Source organism: Aquarana catesbeiana, linkage group LG04 (genome assembly GCF_042186555.1).
Source record: "Aquarana catesbeiana isolate 2022-GZ linkage group LG04, ASM4218655v1, whole genome shotgun sequence".
Lineage (NCBI taxonomy): Eukaryota > Metazoa > Chordata > Amphibia > Anura > Ranidae > Aquarana > Aquarana catesbeiana.
The window spans coordinates 280103038-280124118 of NC_133327.1; the positions used below are offsets into that span (position 1 = coordinate 280103038).

Here is a 21081-nt window from a genome sequence, read left to right on the forward strand (position 1 = left end):
CTTACCTCCACTAGGCAGTTCGTTTTGCACAGTGTGGCCCCCATCATCGTCTTCTGGGGTCCCTCAATGGCACTCACGTCTCCTCTCCTCATTAGGAAACCCCCTAAAGGAGAAGCGCTCTCCTTTAGAATGCTGGACTCAGCCCCGTCCCCCGGCACGCGCATCATTGTATTTGATTGACAGCAGTGGGAGCCAATGGCTGCGCTGCTATCAATCTATCCAATCAAGAGCCAAGACCCCGACCATAGAGGAGAGGGTTTGTGCATCTCTGACATGGAAATTACGGGGCTCAGGTGAGCTGGGGGGCTGGTCTGGCTGGTCAGTGACAGAAGTTTTTTCACCTTAATGCACAAACACAAGGGTTTACAACCACTTTAACTATTTCCAACTCTATACAAAATAAAGAAAAAATGCCTTTAGATATGTGATAACTTTGTGAAGTCTGCCATGTATGTTACTCTTAACTGCAATTTTGAAACAATGCTTTTCTGGTATCGAATATGTGCAAGTCGACTAAAATGTAAGAGGACAAACTAAACAGAGAAATAAGTATACGTCTTAAACAATTTTGCATTTTCTGTTAAAAATGGAATACACAACCTGTTGTAACTACAGTATTTTAGTGATTGATCTGTTTATAAGATGTCAACTGATCACAAAAATAGCATTTTTCTGACTGGAGACTAAAGGATTAATTCATCAAATGCTGGGGCACTGAGTGACACTAGTGATTGTAATTATGTCACACTTCACATGCAGATTAGTTCTTGATTTGTTAAAAGAAACCTTTTCTGAGAGAACCAATAAGGCTGTCATTGCAGACATCTGTTTCTGCAAATTTTAGTTTCCTGTCTGCAATATTGACGTTCCTGTTTAATTATTCCGAGTAACTGACTTGAATCAAGTATGTACAAAGAAGTTCTTAGTTTCCTCTCACTTCCATGATCTATATACTTTTTTCAAGTCAATCACAGAAAGTATTAAGGCCAGAGGGCCATCATGACAGCCAGACAATTAGCACAAGCAGAATGAGAAGTCTGGGAATTTAGCTCCCATATTTTTCTATGGAAAGGTTTTTCTCAAAAAAGGCATAAAGGAAAAACAGGCATGATAGTGAGTAATAATATAAGTGGTAATTATCCTGTATCCAAGTTTACTGTTCACTGCACAGTTAGACTAGGCTTGGCTTAAAATGAACACTGAGCAGCGACATTACACTGACCCTGTGTTTTTACCAGATTGGCACTGGACAAATATTTTTATAATTTTTTTCCCCATGAAAAAAGGAGCCCTTCCCTCCCCAATAATGATAACCCAGTATACCAGGTACATTGATGTTAAATTAGGAGAGGGCTGTGTGTATTCAAATTCCCAGCCAGCTTATAGGACCATTAAACAAAATTGCATTCAGGTAAAATTAACAGGTTTGAACCCTCCTACATGTTCTCCGACTGTTGGCAGTGTGGTGTGGCTCTGGGAGATTTCACACACATTTTCTGCATTTGTCCACACATTGTAGAGTTTTGGATGGAGGTAGTGGCTTTGTTAAATTCTATTTTACACGCTCATATGCCAGTTACTATGTCAGTGTGTTTGTTGGGTTTGGTTAAGGATATTCTTCCAACAGAGGCAGAACGGACATTTGTTAATGTTACACTGTTTTATGCAAGAAAGGCTATTGCCCTGTATTGGAAGAAGCCTTTCCCGCCCACATTAGTATACTGGAAACAACTCGTTAATAATAGTTTACCATTACATAGAGACACCTATGTGAACAGAGGTTGTCCTCGTAAATACGAAAAAAATTTAGGCTAAGTGGTTGGAGGAGCCCTACACGGTATCCCCCAACAATATTGACTTCTAATCGTTAATATTAATTTTTAGATATGATATTGATACATATATTGCTATATGGATTAAATGGATTATTTATTATATGATTTGCTAAATATATACATGATAAGGCTGATATTGTGGTGACTGAAAGGGTTTATGTGATGTTCTAGATAGTATTTATTAATTTTTTTTTTTTTTTTTTTTTAGTATGTCACTAATTTACTTATCAGATAGGAAAATGGTATTGTGATACGATGAGGATCTCAATGATGATTATACACTGTGACCAACGTGTATAGTGTTTTGTACTGTGTAATGTATTTGTGTTAGTTTTGTTGATTTAAAGAAAAAAAAATAAAGAGATAAAAAAAAAAAAGGTTTCCTTAAGAATCACCTTTTCTGCTATTGAGATTTTGCTTTCCTTCATTCCCATGCCTCCCATTAACCTGCTAGAGCCTGAGAAAAGGTTGTGCAGATTTCAGGTTGGTCTACATCAGGGCTTCTCTCATGCCCAAGTGACAGAGCTCAGGGCTTGGTCATTGAAACACCCAGTTTTGCATTATTTGCCATTACTTCCTGCCCTCTCGAACCAACCCATTCATCCTGATGTAAATTGGACATGATAATGAGGTTTGATGACCCTAAACTGTGTTACAGTGCTACCCTAATTTCCCCAATATGTGCAGCAGAGATGTACACATTAAATACATAAAGCAATCCTAAGACACGTTGACACAAAGTAGATCATGTTGTTTAAATGCAGGTGGGTCACAAAACCTTTAGCAGCATCATAAACCAGGGATGTGCAGTGAGGTCGGTGGCTGGTGAGGCACTGGCTAGTATCAGAGCCAGATACACACAGGTTAAATATGCCGCGATCGTTAGAGCGAGAGCAATAATTCTAGCACTAGACCTCCTCTGTAACTCTAAACATGTAATCTATAAAAAAATTGAAAGCGTCGCCTATGGAGATTTTTAAGTACTGAAGTTTGGCGCCATTCCACGAGTGTGTGCAATTTTAAACCGAGACATGTCAGGTATCAATTTACTTGGCGAAACATCATCTTTCACATTATACAAAAAAATTGGGTGTAATCTTTAGTGTTTTTTATTTATTTTTTTATATGCATGAAACTGTTTTTTTCCAAAAATAAAGTGTTTGAAAAATTTCTGTGCAAATACTGTGTAAAATGATGATTATGCAAATAATTATTATATATTGTTTTTAAGGTAATTTACTGTATTTTCAAAAACTGTACTCAAGCAGGTGGCTTAACAGACAAATTACTGAAGTTTGAAGTTATAACTAAATTAATATCTTATAACATATAGAATAATAATATATGATTTAGCTTGATTATAACAGTACCTTTTCACTAGCAGCAGATTCCCATAAACACATCTTTTTTCCTTGTAGTTAAAAGGGCTGGTCTGGAAGGGAGTATTTGTCTTTTGGACACATGCCCCTTCTATGACACTGCAGTGAGAGGCATGCCTCCACTGCAGCATTTTTATTGGACAGCTGGGGCTAATGGTACTTTACCATTTGTCCAAGACTCCAATCTGTTCATTGAGCTCAGTGCCTCTGACAAGAAGTGAGAGGCACTGTGAGGTCATCCTCTCAGTCTGCTGCAAACAGAGTGTGCCAGTGTGTATTTAAACTGGCCGCTCTGTATGTAGCTTCTGACATGCTACACAAGGAGCCCCGTATCTCCGGAACCATAGGTCATAGGAACCCCAAATTTTTACCAGTGGTGGGGTAGGACTTAGGCTACTTTGGGTTTTTCTGTGACTCTCTGTGCTCTGCCTCACCTGCCTCCCCTGACTACACGTCCCTGTCATAAACAGTACTTAGCAGAGTCTGCAAGCCTCCTAATGCCTGGTTGTAAATAACCTAAGACTGAACTTTAGTACATCTCAAGCTTTATCCATATTCCACAATTTCTGCTGTGATAGAGTTACCATCATAAAAATTGGTTACACTAATATATAAGAAAATAACAATCAGTTAGAAATCAAACGTGCCTATATCTATATAATATCTGGACCCGCTAACAAATTGTAATTTAATTTTCATGTGAAACCTTGTTATCTGGAAATATAGATATTATTAGGAAAATTGACACTTAGATGTGTCTGCTGAGAATCATAAAATACTTTCCAGCCTCTTTAGCACACCCCTCAGACCCTTTAATTGATTATGTTGATCTTGTAAATGGTCTTTTCTGGAACCTGAGAAGATGGCTGCAATTGGCAGCTGCAGCAGTCGCTTACCATTAAAATGATAAAGGAATGCACAGGGTCATTTATGAGAGCCAGCAAGTCTGATATATCAGATTGGACTTACTCTGCACAGAACCAAGAACAGGCAAACTTTACTATCATTCAGATTTAATCTAATTTATTTTACTGTTGCTTATTGACTGTTGTGTAATACTTTTTCTCCAAATATTTTCTTGCACTGTTTTTCCTTTTCTTTTTTATTATTATATTAAGTCATTTTAAACATTAGGCTGAATCTCTGAATGCTCTAATCAGAAATTAAAACATGTTTGCCTCTGTAAAGGCATCTACATTTTAAAACTCTGTTTTATTCCTGTCTGGGCATGGCAACTAGTTTCACAGACATTTCTTTAAAGGATAAGTCCACCCTAAAACTAAAATTTCTACAGCTACAGACATCCTCGATCTAACACTAACCTATATAGCCCTGTAAAAAAGAAATTGGTATACATAATGTACCTTTTTTGAAGCCGATCCGGTCTCCAGCGGTGGAAGCTCTTCCAAGGACACAGCCGACAACGGCTGTGAAATGAATGGGGAGGGATGTCACCCATAGCCTACTATGGGGCTTCTGTTGTTGGCTGTGTCCTCTGCACCCGCCTCCCCAGCAAAGCCACAGCTGACAGTTCAGCGTGGGATTGGGTCAGATTGGCTTCAAAAAAGGAATGTATAATGATTTCTTCTTTATGGGGTTAGATAGGTTAGTGTTAGATCGTGGATGTCTGTAGATGTAGAGATTTTAGTGCTAAGGTGGACTTATTCTTTAACCACTTCCTTCCCGGCCTACAGCAGAATGACGGCTGGGAAGTGTTTCAGTTATCCTGACTGGGCGTCATATGATGTCCAGCACAATAACAAGACAGCGCGCGCCCTCGGGGGCACGCAGCGCGGTGATCGGTGGTGTGACATGTCAGTCTGACACACTGCATCTCTGATCTTGGTAAGAGCCTCTGACATAGGCTCTTTACTAATTGATTATCTGTGTCCAATCACAGCTGATCACAGTGTAAATAGGAAGAGCCATTTATCGACTTTTTCACTACATGCACTGACAGACGCGAGGAGAGGAGAGCCGATCGGTTGCTCTCCAGACAGCGGGGGTCTGCACTGATTGATTATCATTGCAGCCCCCCCAGGATGCCCACCAAGGACTACTAGGGATGCCCACCCAGGACCACCAGGGATGCCCACCCAGGACCACCAGGTATGCCAATCAATGCCCAATACAGATGGACCTTAGTGCCCATCAGTGATGCCTGCCAGTGCCTCCTGGTCAGTGCTGCTTAACAGTGCCATCTATCAGTGCTGCCTGTCATTTCCCATCATTACCAACCAGTGCCACCTATCAGTGCACATCAGTGCCCACCAGGGCCACCTATCAGTGCCCATAAGTGCCACCTATCAGTGCCCAGTGCCACCTATTAGTGCCCATCAGTGCTGCCTATGAGTGCCCATCAGTGCCACCTCTCAGTTCCCATCATTGCTGCATATCAGTGCCCGTCAGTGCTGCTTATCAGTGCCACCTATCAGTGCCCATCAGTGCTGCATATAAGTGCCTCATCAACAGTGCCCATCAGTGCAAACTCATCAGTGCCAATCAGTACTGCCTCATTAGTGCCCATCAGTGCAGCTTCATCAGTGCCCATCAATGAAGGCGAAAACTTACTAATTTACAAAGTTTTGTAACAGAAACAAAGAAAAACTTATTTTTTTTAAAATTGTAGTTTTTTTTATTTGTAGAGACCAGATACATCCAAAAGAAAGCTCTATTTGTGGGGAAAAAAAGATAAAAATTTAGTTTGGGTACAGTGTTGCATGACCGCGCAATTGTCATTCAAAATGCAACAGCGCTGAAAGCTGAAAATTGATCTGGGCAGGAACTGGGGAAAGTGCCCAGTATTGAAGTGGTTAAGGTCAGAATTGCAGATGGTGTGAACGATATATGTTTCCAATAAAACAGGTGGAGGATGCCACCGTGTAAAGGGTTAACTGCAGCGTTAACCTGCCCCAGTGATAATCACTTTGAATCTGTTGGCACTTAGATTGTGGTCCCGCTAGATAAAAATTTCTGCACAGGGTGAGGCTGAGAGTGTAATATGTCACACAAGGTGTAATAAATAGGAGATAATATTGCACACTATAATAGCTTATAGTATCCTTAAATTTTACTTGCATGTACTCTGAAGTACTACTACTACTACTATTTATTGCATCATCACCACTATGTTCTATTATTGCAAACATTGTGGTCAGCATATTCTATTTTTTATACATTTTTATCTGATTTTTTAATCAGAAACTGATTAAGAAATTTGAACAATTTGATTGTTTCAGCTACTCTGTACATATAGGAAATGTTTATCTCAGGTGGCGTTGTCAACATCTCTGTGTAATTTTTCAGCTGCTCCATCTCACCCTTACGGTATTACCCTATTGAGCTGTGATGGTCATTCAATGACGCTGGGCTGGAAGTTACCCAAATTCACTGGAGGATCTCACATCACTGGATACTACATTGACAAACGGGAAGCTAATCACCTCAACTGGCATGAAGTGAATACCAGCCTAATTACCCAAAGAATCTACAAGGTTAGTAAAACAAAAGAGATGTTTTTATTTAAAATATTTTACATTTAACAAGTCTAGACCTGGAGTTTTGCATTGCTGTGTAAATACCAACCATTGGAAAGTTATGCTTTCATAATTCTCCTTAAAAGACTTGCCAAGGAACGGCTGATGCACCTAAGGCAGAAAATAAAATGGTTAATGGCTACGCCATTTGATGACAGTCATAGTGCTTTTTTCAACTTCTGGTATCATCAACTGTGAACAATGAACAACGCATCCCTTGCATTGTCCATGCTCTCTTCTTCTAAGCATGATTACATAATCATTCTTTGAACATTGTTGTATCTAAGTCTGAGAAAGTTACAATAAGTTTCTGAGCTGTCCATCTCATTTTAAATTGCATGTCAAGGCATTTTTTTTTTTTCTGAACATTCAATCAATAAGAGCATTGTACTTTACAAGATTCCATCACCTAGGTCTTATAGGTAACAAGACTGAAAGAGAGATTTAAATTTAAAGTAACATTAAACCTTCAGTTTTTTTTTTTCAATTTAAATAATAAACGTGTTAAAGTTACCTGCTCTGTGTGATAATTTTGCACAGGGCAGCCCAGATCCTTCTCTTCTGGGGTCTCCCCACATCACGCCAGGCTTCTCCTCTTGGGCGAGTGTCCCATAAAAAGTCACTCCTGAGACACCCTTTCTGCGTCCAATGACACAGACCGGGCGGCTCGGCCCTGTCTACCGCTCCCTCATCACAGCATTTGATTGACAGCAGTGGAAGCCAATGGCTATTAATCTGCCCAGTGAGGATGAAGACAGCAATGAGAGCCGTTGCTCTCATGCACTTCGCTGGATTGGGGTCAGGTAAGTATAGGGTGGATGGGGGGATCCTGCAGCACAGAGTGTTAAGGCAAACCTTAAGGCTTTAGAACCATTTTAATGCTTATAATTAACTTCAACCTGTTAACTGTATATATTGTATGCTAAGTTTCAACTTCAGCTTTCAAACTGAAAGCCCGTACAGAGGTATGGGCAGACAGCTGGAGGGCTGGAGGACATGTCTACAGTAGCCTGACATTGTATCAGCAGATGCGGGTGCAATACGTTGCAGGCTCCTGTAGGTAAAAATAATACAAGTGCATTTTTTACCTTAAAAAATACTGTGCTATTATTTTGTTTGTTAAAGGTAAACTTAGCCTTAAGGGCCAGTTCCCATTGGTGCGATGACCGACATTGGATGTGATTCACACTGCACTACAGTGCAAATCACATGCGATGTCTGTGCGATGCAATTTTAGCCATACAGAAAGTATGGCTAAATTCACATTGCATTCAGACCAAACTCGCAGAGGACCCTTTTTTGGTCCGCAGCAGAATCGGATCGGATGGGTGTCCGAAGACCGACAGTGACGTCGCAGGTCGCTCTGGTCCTCCAAGGGCATAGAGCCAAGTGAGGGCCATCTTGCCCTTACCTAACTTCCTCTCCAGCCATCTGCAGAACCCGGATCACTTCCGGGTTTACCGACTGCCCCGGTAAGAATATTGACATGCATTAAAAAGGGGATTAACTCCAGAGATAAAACGATAATTCTCCCACTCTACAAGGCTCTGGTCCGGCTGCAACTGGAGTATGCCATCCAGATCTGGGCACCAGTCCTCAGGAAGGATGTGCTGGAACTGGAGAGAGTCCAGAGAAGGGCAACAAAACTAATAAAGGGACTAGAAGACCTTAGTTATGAGGAAAGGTTATGAGCACTAAACTTAAAAACTTAAACTAAAGAGACGTTTGAGAGGGGATATGATTTCAATGTACAAATACCGTACTATATATTAGTATTCCGCGCTCAGGACTGACACCAATACGAACTGCAGCCCCCCAGAAAAGGAAAACACCTAGGTGAAGTCCAAATGCTATAAACTATAAGAAATAGGGGATTGGTGCTGTTCACTGTTTAGAATAATAGTAAAAAAACTCTCACCACAAGGGAAGAACTGCGCTACAACTCTGAGTAAATTAATAAAAAAACGGTGAAAAAGTATACTTCAATACGTATAATCCCATAAAATGGTATATATATATCCACGAATATGACTAAGAATACCAATAAACATACAAACTGCTTGAAGTGAAATATAAAAATAAAAAATAAAAAATAAAAATATGTACAGAAAATGAAAATAAAAAATAAATCAAATATACAAAGGTAACACAAAATCCAAAAAATAATAAAAGATGTATATATATTAAAGAAGTGCCCTGAAAAACAATCAGTGATAAACAATCCAAATGGTGTTATACCAATTATGTGTTTAGAAATCTAAATGATGATCATGTAAAAAGTGGAACAAAAAAATTTTTTGTGCATTAAAATCTGAAATTGTGATCTCATACCAAGTTGAGCAAAAAAAACAAAAAAAATATAAATAGAAATATTAGAAATACTAAAACACAGCAATGATAGTCCGTGCATACAAAATTTCAAAAAGAGTGTCCGTGCATACAAAAATTACAAAAGTATCAAAAATGTGATGCATATATCAAAAAATGTCCTGTGTATATAAAAGATCCTTGTGCAGAAATTTGATATGTCTCCAAATGGTTCCGGATGTATCTGTTTGAGATTGGTGTGAACCGTCCTATGTGGAGCCCCCACTAGTGTCCCCACTCACCGGAACGCCCAACCCCTGGAGGGGTAATAGGCATGTAGATATAAATCCGATGGTCCAAATGATCGATGTCCCCTTCACCGACTTCTCTCCACCTGTGTCACCAGTGTAATCTTAATGGCATCCACCGGGATAAAATTCCATATACAGGGAGAAGAGAAGAGCCTCATAGCATAAATCCAAAGATTACTTTATTTGGCTTTTCAAGCTTACATTAAAAAAAGTTTGAACAAAAAACTAGCAGCTCTCTGCCAGCTGGCTCCACGCCAGAAGCCGCAGACAGTGAAGCGGTAGCGGCGTGCGTTCCACAGCCCGTCTACCAAAAGCCGGAAGTAAACAGCATAAACAGAAGATAGAGCGACGTATGCGTACCAAGTTCCACATCCTTACCACTCTTACAGCGGCTGGTCGGCAAGTGGTTAAGGACCCACAGGTGCAAGCCATCTGGTCCGATGACTTATTAATATTAAGTTTTTCAAGTCTATTTCTAATTCTATCTTCTGTTAGCCATAAGGGTGCTTCCTGTGACTTGTCATGAGGATAAACATTGCAGTTTTGGTTACTGAAGCCTGACATTTCCCTTGTGAAGACTAAGGAGAAGAATAAATTCAATACCTTCGCCATCTCTTCATCCTTAGTAACCAGATTCCCTACATCATTCTTTATGGGACCAATATGATCTGACCTCCCTTTCTTACTATTTATATACTTAAAGAATTTCTTGTGATTTTTTTTACCCTCCTCTGCTATGCGCCTTTCATGTTCTATCTTAGCCACCCTGATTGCACCCTTAAATTTTTTGTTGCATTCTTTGTAAAGTTGGAATGCTGGTGATGAAATGCTGGATGGAATGCTGGTGATGCACCCTTACATTTCTTGTTGCATTCTTTGTAAAGTTGGAAGGATGGTGATGATCCCTCAGCTTTGTATTTTTTGAAGGCCTTCTCATTTACATTTTTTTATGCGCCGCCAATCAGGAGCTGCATAGCCCATCCTGTCAGCTGGGAAGAAGACTCATGGATGCCAAGGGGATGTCTAAGCCCCAGTCTCCTGATGCGGATATACTGGGGCTCAGAATGGAAGATTGCCGTGGACTAGGTCAGCGGGACCGAAGGAGGGTGGGGGTGAGGAGGGAGTCCTGTGTATGTTCACCTTACAGATTTTTCTGTAAAGGTGAACTTACCCTTTAATGTTAGCATACTCTCATCTGTATTATTTCTCTGAATGCCCATCCATATGTCTGCAGGTACCTTGATTGGTCAAAGTTCTTAAAAAAATGATTTCTTGGTGAAATAGAATTTGGTGTACCTTGTGTGATGTTTCAAATAAAACAAATTCCACATTCAAGTAATTTTGTACAATGCTGAGCTGAAGGCAACTTGAAAGAGCACTTTAAGTTAAATGGGATTTAACACAATTGTGGTACTCTTTTTAGATGACAGACTGATGCATTTAGAGTTCATATGCCAGGAACACAGCAACTAGTAGATTTTAGCAGTCATCAATCTGTCAGAATTCAATGAGATAATATACCATTGTACCCTCATGAAACAAATTACATCTGCAAGTAATTTGGACAAAGCAGATCTAATAGTACTTTCGCACAATTATTTTAGAGCTTACTCTGTCTCCCAGTGATGAATCTTTATCTCTTGAGCAGTTCTTTGCCAATCTAATAGTTTCCTTAGTTTTTAATCCTTTGAATCTTTTTTTCTGTAATTATGTATTATTGTAATAGTATATGTAATAAATTCCAAGGGTGCAGGTTAATTTTACATTTCCATAATTCATTTTGTGGCAAATATGATTATAGTATTAAAGGGGGAAAAAAAGACAGAAGGTTTTTTTCTGCAATGTTTTGCTGACTTCAGCAAGAATAATTGTTAAACACACCCATGACATGGCAGGTTTAAATTAACTACCCAACAGCAACATAAACACATTATGAAATGTGATGAGGATTATTTATGATAAGCTACAGTGTGAAGGTCTGAATTGGAACCTTTATATTTTAACTACTGAGAAATTCAACAGGGACTAGATAAACCTATGCATAAAGTTTAATAAAAACAATGTATATGTAGTGTGAAGTAGGCATATCTTCAATGAAACCAGCAGAGGCAGTGCTAGGTCTACAAACATCTGGGGCTAGAGCCCATAGCAGCGAAGTAAAGAAAGTAATACGCTTGGGCGGGCATACACATGTATATAATATACATGTGTGTGTGTGTGTATATATATATATATATATATATATATATATATATATATATATATATATATATATATATATATACACAGTTCTGCTCATAAGTTTATATACCCTGGCAGAATTTATGATTTCTTGGCCATTTTTCAGAACATATGGATATGTGTTTGGATGAAGCCATTTATTATCAATCAACTGTGTTTATTTTTTTTAAATCACAATCACAACAGAAACTACCCAAATGACCCTGATCAAAAGTTTACATACCCCAGTTCTTAATACAGTGTATTGCCCCCTTTAACATCAATGACAGCTTGAAGTCTTTTGTGGTATTTGTGGATGAGGCACTTTATCTTCTCAGATGGTAAAGCTGCCCATTCCTCTTTGCAAAAAGCCTCCAGTTCCTGTAAATTCTTGGGCTGTCTTGCATGAACTGCACGTTTGAGATCTCCCCAGAGTGGCTCAATGATATTGAGGTCAGGAGACAGAGATGGCCACTCTAGAACCTTCAATTTATTCTGCTGTAGCCAATGACAGGTCGACTTGGCCTTGTGTTTTGGATCATTGTTATGTTGGAATGTCCAAGTACGTCCCATGCGCAGCTTCCTGGCTGATGAATGCAAATGTTCCTCCAGTATTTTTTGATAACATACTGCATTCATCTTGACATCAATTTTGACCAAATTTCCTGTGTCTTTGTAGCTCACACATCCCCAAAACATCAGCGATCCACCTCCACCACTGTAGGAATGGTGTACCTTTCATCATAGGCCTTGTTGACTCCCCTCCAAAAAATAAATTTTAGTCTCATCACTCCAAATGACTTTGTGCCAGAAGGTTTGAGGCTTGTCTCTGTGCTGTTTGGCGTATTGTAAGCGGGATACTTTGTGGCATTTGCGTAGTATTGACTGTCTCATGTTGACTCGACCATGCTGCCCATCTTTCTTCAAATGACTCTTTTTTGTGCATCTTGAGAGAGCCACACCACATGTTTTCAGAGAGTCATGTATTTCACCTGAAGTTATTTGTGGGTTTTTCGTTGCATCCCCAACAATTTTCAATTTTCCTGACAGTTGAGGCTGAAATTTTAGTTGGTCTACATGACTGTGGTTTGGTTTCTACAGAACCCCTCATTTTCCACTTCTTGATTAGAGTTTGAACACTGCTGATTGGCATTCTCAATTCCTTGGATATCTTTTTATATCCTGTTTTATACAGTTCAACTACCTTTTCCCACAGATCCTTTGACAATTCTTTTGCTTTCCCCATGACTCAGAATCCAGAAATGTCAGTGCCTCACTGGGTGAAAGATGCAAGGGTCTATGAGGAGTCCAGAAACTCATTGACCTTTTATACACACACACACTTACAACCAACAGACCACAGGCGAGGATGGTTACCTTTAATAGCCATTCAAACCTCTTTCTGTCAACTTGTGTGCATGTTATCATGCCAAAATCAACAGGGTATGTAAACTTTTGATTAGGATCATTTGGGTAGTTTCTGTTGTGATTATGATTTAAAAAGCGTAATCACAGTTGGTTGATAATAAATGGCTTCAGCCAAACACTAACCATGAGTGAAAGAAAAGTTTTTGTATTATCATTCATATTCTCAAAATGGGCAAGAAATCATAAATTATGCCAGGGTATGTAAACTTATGAGCACAACTGTGTATGTAAATTAAATAAATTTGATATGCGGGAAGAAAATAAAGCAAGAGTCATGGTGCAGGAGGAGATAGTCAGAAGCTGCGGACATGGTGCAGGAGGAGATAGTCAGAGGCTGTGGACATTGTGCGGGGGGAGATGGTCAGAGGCTGCAGACATGGTGCAGGAGAGCAATAAAAGGAGGTAGTCAGAGGATGCAGAAGGGTATTACCCGGCCATTATGAGAGACCTCACAGAGGTGACACTGCTGCTTTACATTTAAAAATGGCGCCGCCCGTCTCTGCACATCCACCTCCCTGCCCAAAAAGGGCCGAGCATATACAGGCTTTCCTGAGCAGCTTTGATGTAGGGAGCGTCTGACCAGCCCCATCATACACTGTGCGTTCTAGCTAAAATGTGCGTGATATTTCCGCACTTCCATCTCTGGTTGTTCTGTTCGAATAAGCCTACTCTGTAAAGATCATGGAGCCGCCGTAGCTGAGGCAATCCAGACAGCTGACTAGACTGTTCAACACTTAGCTGAGACACAGTTAGCTGCCTGCACATATGGTCACTCTGATTTGATTCACTCGTCAGTGGCATTGTTATTAGTGGAGGAACAAGAAAAAACTGGGAGATCACGGAGGCGATGGAGCCTTTGGCGGGTACTGTGGAGTGGTGAGAGCCTTTGGGCTATCATTTGAATTATCCGCTTTCTTCCTTGTTCAGTTTCCTTATATGAGTAGTGATTATATGACTATATGATGTGACCCTGTGAACTGAGCATGTTGCAGTAGAATCAATAACAATCGGGAGGAAACTAATGACTTTTTACACTGTTCCTTTGTGTATACCAGGCTGCTTATTCACGTACCCCCCAGATAAGTCTTTATTGGCAATTGTGGTATCTCAGTTTGAACATAAGCACTTGCTTGGCTCGGATTACGGTTCACTAATTATTCATTAAATATCAATCAGGAAACATCCTTGGAATATGGAAACTGGCAACTGCAACAAGTCCGTGATGGACATTTAGTTATACATCTTTACTAATTACAAGTTCTTGAAGTAGCGTCTGTTTTCCTAGATTAATGTTTTTAAATTACTTATATAGCAGCACCGTTTAGTCACCTTTAGCTGGGCGTATGTGGGGATGTGTATGAGTGGGGCATATTGGTCCGGCGCCTTATTGTGACAATGTTGTCATGTCTTGTATGTATGATTTTTTAATTGTTGTTATGATGGGGATGCAAATTCTATTTTGTACTGTCCAATTATTTTTGGAATTTTAACACTTTTTTTGATACAGAAATAAAGTTTATTATCATCTTTTGGACATACCGTGGTTGATTCTCCAAGGGCTTTTCTGGGGCATCTCTTTGCTCTAATTTTTTAATATTTAATAGATTATTACTGCTCTGTAGGCATCCCGCCTAAAAAATCGAATTGGTAATTTTTCAATCTAATTGAGTCATCTCAACAGCAGCAAATTGGATTCAGGGCTATTTTTATTTTTTACTTTCCTGAGCAACTGTCCTTATAGCGGCCCCAGGGCAGGCGGCCTTGCAAGTACCCCAGTAGGCCAGTCCGGCCCTGACTGCTGCATCCAGTAAGAGACTCTGTGCTATGGGCCCCAGATTCAGCCTATAGCCCCAGAAGCTACCCCCTAGCGATGCCACTGGAAACCAGTACTGAGAGAAATATATCAGCTGCCATGGCTGGCTTCTTTGATAATTCTGATTTACTAAAGAAAAGACTGTTCACTTTAAAAAGTGTCTTTTCATAATGCAAGGTGAATGTTCACCTAGCTTAATGATGTGAAGCTGTTTTCCCCATCAGTCATTTACAAGCAAAAATACTTTTTTTCTTTTCTTAAAGTTTCCCCTGCACATGGCTGGACATTCAGGGACTACACCTTATTTACTAAACTACTTGAACATACACTGTGAATTAACTACTTCACCTTTCTAAGTGAACAGACTAAGCAAATCAGAATTGTAAGAAATTGTAAGAAATTAGGTATATTGAGATTTCTTACTTCACTTAATATAAATTATTTTCTATCTGTTCCCAGCCACATCTTACCATATACTACTCTATTCACTTCAGCTACTCTCTTATCATCACAAACACAATTTCCATATCTTGTAGTAATATAACCGCCAGCAATTTGTTTCATCGTTTAACCACTTCAGCCCCGGAAGGATTTACCCCCTTCCTGACCAAGCCCTTTTTTGTGATACGGCACTGCGTCGCTTTAACTGATAGTTGTACCCAAACAAAATTTACGTCCTTCTTTCCCCACAAATAGAGCTTTATTTTGGTGGTATTTCATCACCTCTGCGGTTTTGAATTTTTGCGCAATAAACAAAAAAAGAGCGACCATTTTGAAAAAAAAGCAATATGTTTTACTTTTTGCTATAATAAAAATCCCCCCAAAAAATAGAAGAAAACACATTTCTTCCTCTGTTTAGGCCAATGAGTATTCTTCTACATATTTTTGGTAAAAAAAAATCACAATAAGCGTATATTGATTGGTTTGCACAAAGGTTATCACATCTACAAAATAGGGGATAGATTGATGGCATTTTTATTTATTTTTTTTTAATTAGTAGTGATGGCGATTCGTGATTATTATCATGACTGCGAAATTGTGGCGGACAGATCGGATACTTTTGACACTATTTTGGGACTATTGACATTTATACAGCGATCAGTCCTATAAAAATGCACTGATTACTGTGTAAATGTCACTGGCAGGGAAGGGGTTAAACACTAGGGTGTGATCAAGGGGTTAAGTGTGTTCCCTCAGCGTGTTCTAACTGTAGGTGGGATGGGCTCACTAGGACATGACAGAGATCACTGCTCCCGATCACTGGGAGCGGTAGATCCCTGTCATGTTGCTAGGCAGAACAGGGAAATGCCTTGTTTACATAGGCATCCCCCCGTTCTGCCTCTCCATGCCATGATAGCGGGCCACTGATGGACATCGAGTCCACGGGATCCACGGGCACACTCTCGCAGTGGGGGCGCTCCTGTGGCGTGCACCCGCCTGCTAGCCGCCAATGACGGAGTGACGTACGGGTACGTAATTTTGCGCACCTGTGCCACTTTGCCGACATATATCGGCGTGAGCTGGTCGGCAAGTGGCTAAACAGTTAAATATAAGACCGTTCATTTCATAGAGGGCTTCAGATGGTCCAAATGTACTCTACTATGTCTTTTCCAACCAGCTCTCCATAAATATCCTACTTTCTCCCACTCTTACTGAATCTGTTTTTTCATTTTTTGGCTCTTATGCTGCAGCATAGACTGCCTATATGTCCCCTTCTGTACATAAAACACTCTCAAATACAATGTCAATGTCAGGTAAGGGTTATCAATAATGACAAACAAACCAGTTCACATAAAAAAGGTTTACAATTGGGTATCTATGATATCTGAAATAAAAAATAAAAGTTTTGGCTACATCTACAATTTAGTTCACACTGCTCCGACACGGAAGTCGCACAACTTCCAATCCAACTTTGCCCTGCGACTTCAGGTCCGACGTCTATGTGACTTTAATGAACAGGATGTGACTTTGATCTGACTTTGAGATAATTGCAACTTGTTCTTTGACCAATCAAAACAATTCCTTTGCTTTTGGTATGGAGGAAACCTCATGCCAAATTTCTTAAAAAAAAAAATGGTGTGGCCCCCCCAGATCCATACCAGGCCCTTTGAGTCTGCTATGGATCTTGAGGGGGAGCCCACGGCAAAATAAAAATCAAAAAATGCCGTGGGGTCCCCCCAAAATCCATGGGCGGTGGTTGTGGGGTTCTGCGGGCAGGCTAACAAGGGGGCCCCAGATCTTGGCCCCTCCGACAAAAAACAAGAGATGGTTTTTGACCATTCCAAGTCCTTTATTAAAAATGAAGAATGTCATAGCTCCAATGTGTCTTATTCCTCCGGTCTTCTCCCTCCACTTATGTCTTCTTCCTCCTCTGATGTCTTCTTCTCCCTCTGGTAATGTCTTCTACCTCTGGTAATGTCTTCTCCCTTTGGTGATATCTTCTCCCTCCTCTGATGTCTTCTTCCTCCAGTCTTCTCCCTCAGATAATGTCTTCTGCCGCTGCCTAAAAATAAAAAAAAAAGTCCTCCTCTGATGCTGGCTGCCACCGTGGTGTCAGCTCCGTTGTCTGCCAGTTCTTATATAGCTATGGGCCATGATCCTCCAGTGATGTCACCTGGAGAACCCGCCGCTTGTGACATCACTGTGCCCTGCCAGCCGGGCTGCATGCTTGGATAAGGGTCTGGTATAGATTCTGTGAGGGACCCCACGCTGTTTTGTTTTTTTGGTGTGGGCTTTCCCCTCAAAGTTCATACCAGACCGAAGGGTTTGGTATGGTCTTGGGGGGAACCCCACACTGTTTTTTTTTTTGTTTTTACTGTGCGGTTCACTTTCAATATCCTCAGAGCACAAGTCGCATGCCACAAGTCGGATCAGATAAGATGATAATCCAACTTGGATGCAATTTACATTCAAGTCAATTGGCTGAAATCATGCCCAAGTCAGACCAAAGTAATGCAGGAATCTTTTTCAAAGTTGGGCCAGTTAAGATGGCTCTAATAGGTAACCATTGATTTTGACATGTCATGCGACTTGTGCTCTCGAAGTCAGAGCATATGTTGGACCAGTGTAAACTGGCCCTTAAGCTGACCTTTTTAGTCTACTGAAATGTTTCTCAAGAAAAGGCTAGAAGTTTAGTTCATTATTCTGTTATCAATACCAGCTTGTATGGTTAACATACAGTGGGGACGGAAAGTATTCAGACCCCCTTAAATTTTTCACTCTTTGTTATATTGCAGCCATTTGCTAAAATCATTTAAGTTCATTTTTTTTCCTCATTAATGTAGACACAGCACCCCATATTGACAGAAAAACACAGAATTGCTGACATTTTTGCAGATTTATTAAAAAAGAAAAACTGAAATATCACATGGTCCTAAGTATTCAGACCCTTTGCTCAGTATTTAGTAGAAGCACCCTTTTGATCTAATACAGCCATGAGTCTTTTTGGGAAAGATGCAACAAGTTTTTCACACCTGGATTTGGGGATCCTCTCCAGTTCTGTCAGGTTGGATGGTAAACGTTGGTGGACAGCCATTTTTAGGTCTCTCCAGAGATGCTCAATTGGGTTTAAGTCAGGGCTCTGGCTGGGCCATTCAAGAACAGTCACGGAGTTGTTGTAAAGCCACTCCTTCGTTATTTTAGCTGTGTGCTATGGGTCATTGTCTTGTTGGAAGGTAAACCTTCCGCCCATTCTGAGGCCCTGAGCACTCTGGAGAAGGTTTTCGTCCAGGATATCCCTGTACTTGGCCGCATTCATCTTTCCCTCGATTGCAACCAGTCGTCTTATCCCTGCAGCTGAAAAACACCCCCACAGTATGATGCTGCCACCACCATGCTTCACTGTTGGAACTGTATTGGACAGGTGATGAGCAGTGCCTGGTTTTGTCCACACATACGCTTAGAATTAAGGCCAAAAAGTTCTATGTTGGTCTCATCAGACCAGGGAATCTTATTTCTCACCATCTTGGAGTACTTCAGGTGTTTTTTTTAGCAAACTCCATGCGGGCTTTCATGTGTCTTGCACTGAGGAGAGGCTTCCCTTGGGCCACTCTGCCATAAAGCCCCGACTGGTGGAGGGCTGCAGTGATGGTTGACTTTCTACAACTTTCTCCCATCTCCTGACTGCATCTCTGGAGCTCAGCCACGGTGATCTTTGGGTTATTCTTTACCTCTCTCACCAAGGCTCTTCCCCCCCGATAGCTCAGTTTGGCCGGATGGCCAGGTCTAGGAAGGGTTCTGGTCGTCCCAAACTTCTTCCATTTAAGGATTATGGAGGCCACTGTGCTCTTAGGAACCTTAAGTGCAGCAGAAATTTTTTTGTAACCTTGGCCAGATCTGCGCCTTGCCACAATTCTGTCTCTGAGCTCTTCAGGCAGTTCCTTTGACCTCATGATTCTCATTTGCTCTGACATGCACTGTAAGCTGTAAGGTTTTATATAGACAGGTGTGTGGTTTTCCTAATCAAGTCCAATCAGTATAATCAAACACAGCTGGACTCAAATGAAGGTGTAGAACCATCTCAAGGATGATCAGAAGAAATGGACAGCTTTTTTACAGAGTTAAATATATGAGTGTCACAGCAAAGGGTCTGAATACTTAGGACCATGTGATATTTCATTTTTTTTTTTTTTATAAATTTGCAAAAATGTCAACAATTCTAGCTTCATGGTAATATTTGCATATAGGTTCACTTTAACAACTACAGTAGGATAAAGATGAACTTTGTAGCATCCATGAGGCTGATCTACTAAAAGATTTGTGTACATTAACACAAGATTCACATTATTCATGCCATCATTTGAAAAGAAAATCCCTGTCTTTATATGTTACTCGAACATGATTAGACTGTGGAAGTGAAATATCCCTCTTTGCATAGGTGTGCGCAGCCTCTTGCATTAGGGTGTGCACCCCAAAGCTCTAATACATATGTATATGTACTGATGGTGTCAGTAGGGCAGTGGACTGTGTCAGTAGTTTTATTAGATTTTTTTAAAAAATATTTTATTTGGTAACATTTTTTTGGGGGATGAAATATCAGTGGTCTAAACAGGGGGGAATATGCACCACACAAGGCGATTAGGGTGTGCCCAGGCACACCTGGCACACCCTGTGCGCACGCCTATGCTTCTTTGTTTAAATAAGCTACTTAAGTAATTTAGCCTTGTTGTGTTAAATATGAATTATGATCTAAACTAAACCTAACCTAATTACAATTTCACCCCAGTATCTGAGGCTAATGCCCCATACACACGGTCGGATTTTCCAATGGAAAATGTCCGATCGGAGCGTGTTGTCAGAACTTCCGACCGTGTGTGGGCTCCATCGGATCATTTTCCATCGGATTTTCCGACACACAAAGTTGGAGAGCAGGAGATAAAATTTTCCGACAACAAAATCCGATCGCGACAATTCCGACCGTGTGTGGCCTGTTCCGACGCACAAAGTGCCACGCATGCTCAGAAGAAATTCCAAGACGGAACAGCTCGTTCTGGTAAACTTAGCATTCGCAATGGATACAGCACTTTCGTCATGCTGCAATGTTAAAAATGGTTTAATACAGCGCAATCTCTTCTTCTTTATAATGTGACAAAAATTAAGTAGTTTTGCTGCTCATATTCACACACACTTCTCACAAACTTATTTCGTTACTATTTATCGTGATTCCCTCAATATATTTTGATTTCTCACATCTGACGACATATTTTTGTATATTTTTTATATATTTTTTGGCTTTAATGTGGATTCTTTTTTTGTGTTTGTATTTTTTTTTTTTGGGCGATTTTGATTTGTACTCCCAAAAATGTTTGTGTGTGTTTTTTGTGTCAAGTTCCCACAACACCATTGATATGTTGTTCTATTTAATCTGTAGGAGATTGTTTGGTGTTGTTGTCCCTTGTTAATTTCACATTGTACTTTAGAAATGTACCTGAATCGTCACCAACAAACTGTCCTTTTTGGATGAAAACACACACAGGACAGTAGAATTTACCTAAAAAGATTTATTAAGGGGTCACAACTAAACAAAGAGGGAGGCAATGCTGGAGAAACTGCAGAAGTGGGTGAAGCCTTGGACCCCCAGGGCAGACATAAATAATTTGAAAGCCAAATTGGTGGCCTGAGGAGTCCTTATCTAAGGGAGGGCAGTCTGGTCCAGAAGTCCCAGAGATCCGGAAAGCAGCAGATGACATCTGTGTCCCCAGGCTGTGGTCATACGAGAGACTGCAGCTTCTGTCAGACCAGACTGAACCCAGG

General features: G+C 40.4%; 1 protein-coding gene across 2 annotated transcripts in view; it reads left to right on the forward strand.

Moving 5' to 3' along the window:
• The window catches only part of MYOM2 (myomesin 2), a 241805-nt gene that overhangs the window by 123879 nt on the left and 96845 nt on the right, over positions 1–21081 (forward strand). For both annotated transcript variants that reach the window (XM_073626642.1, XM_073626643.1), the window contains one exon: positions 6521–6708. In XM_073626642.1, coding sequence (XP_073482743.1) covers positions 6521–6708 — 188 coding nt within the window. The remainder of the gene's footprint in view (positions 1–6520; positions 6709–21081) is intronic.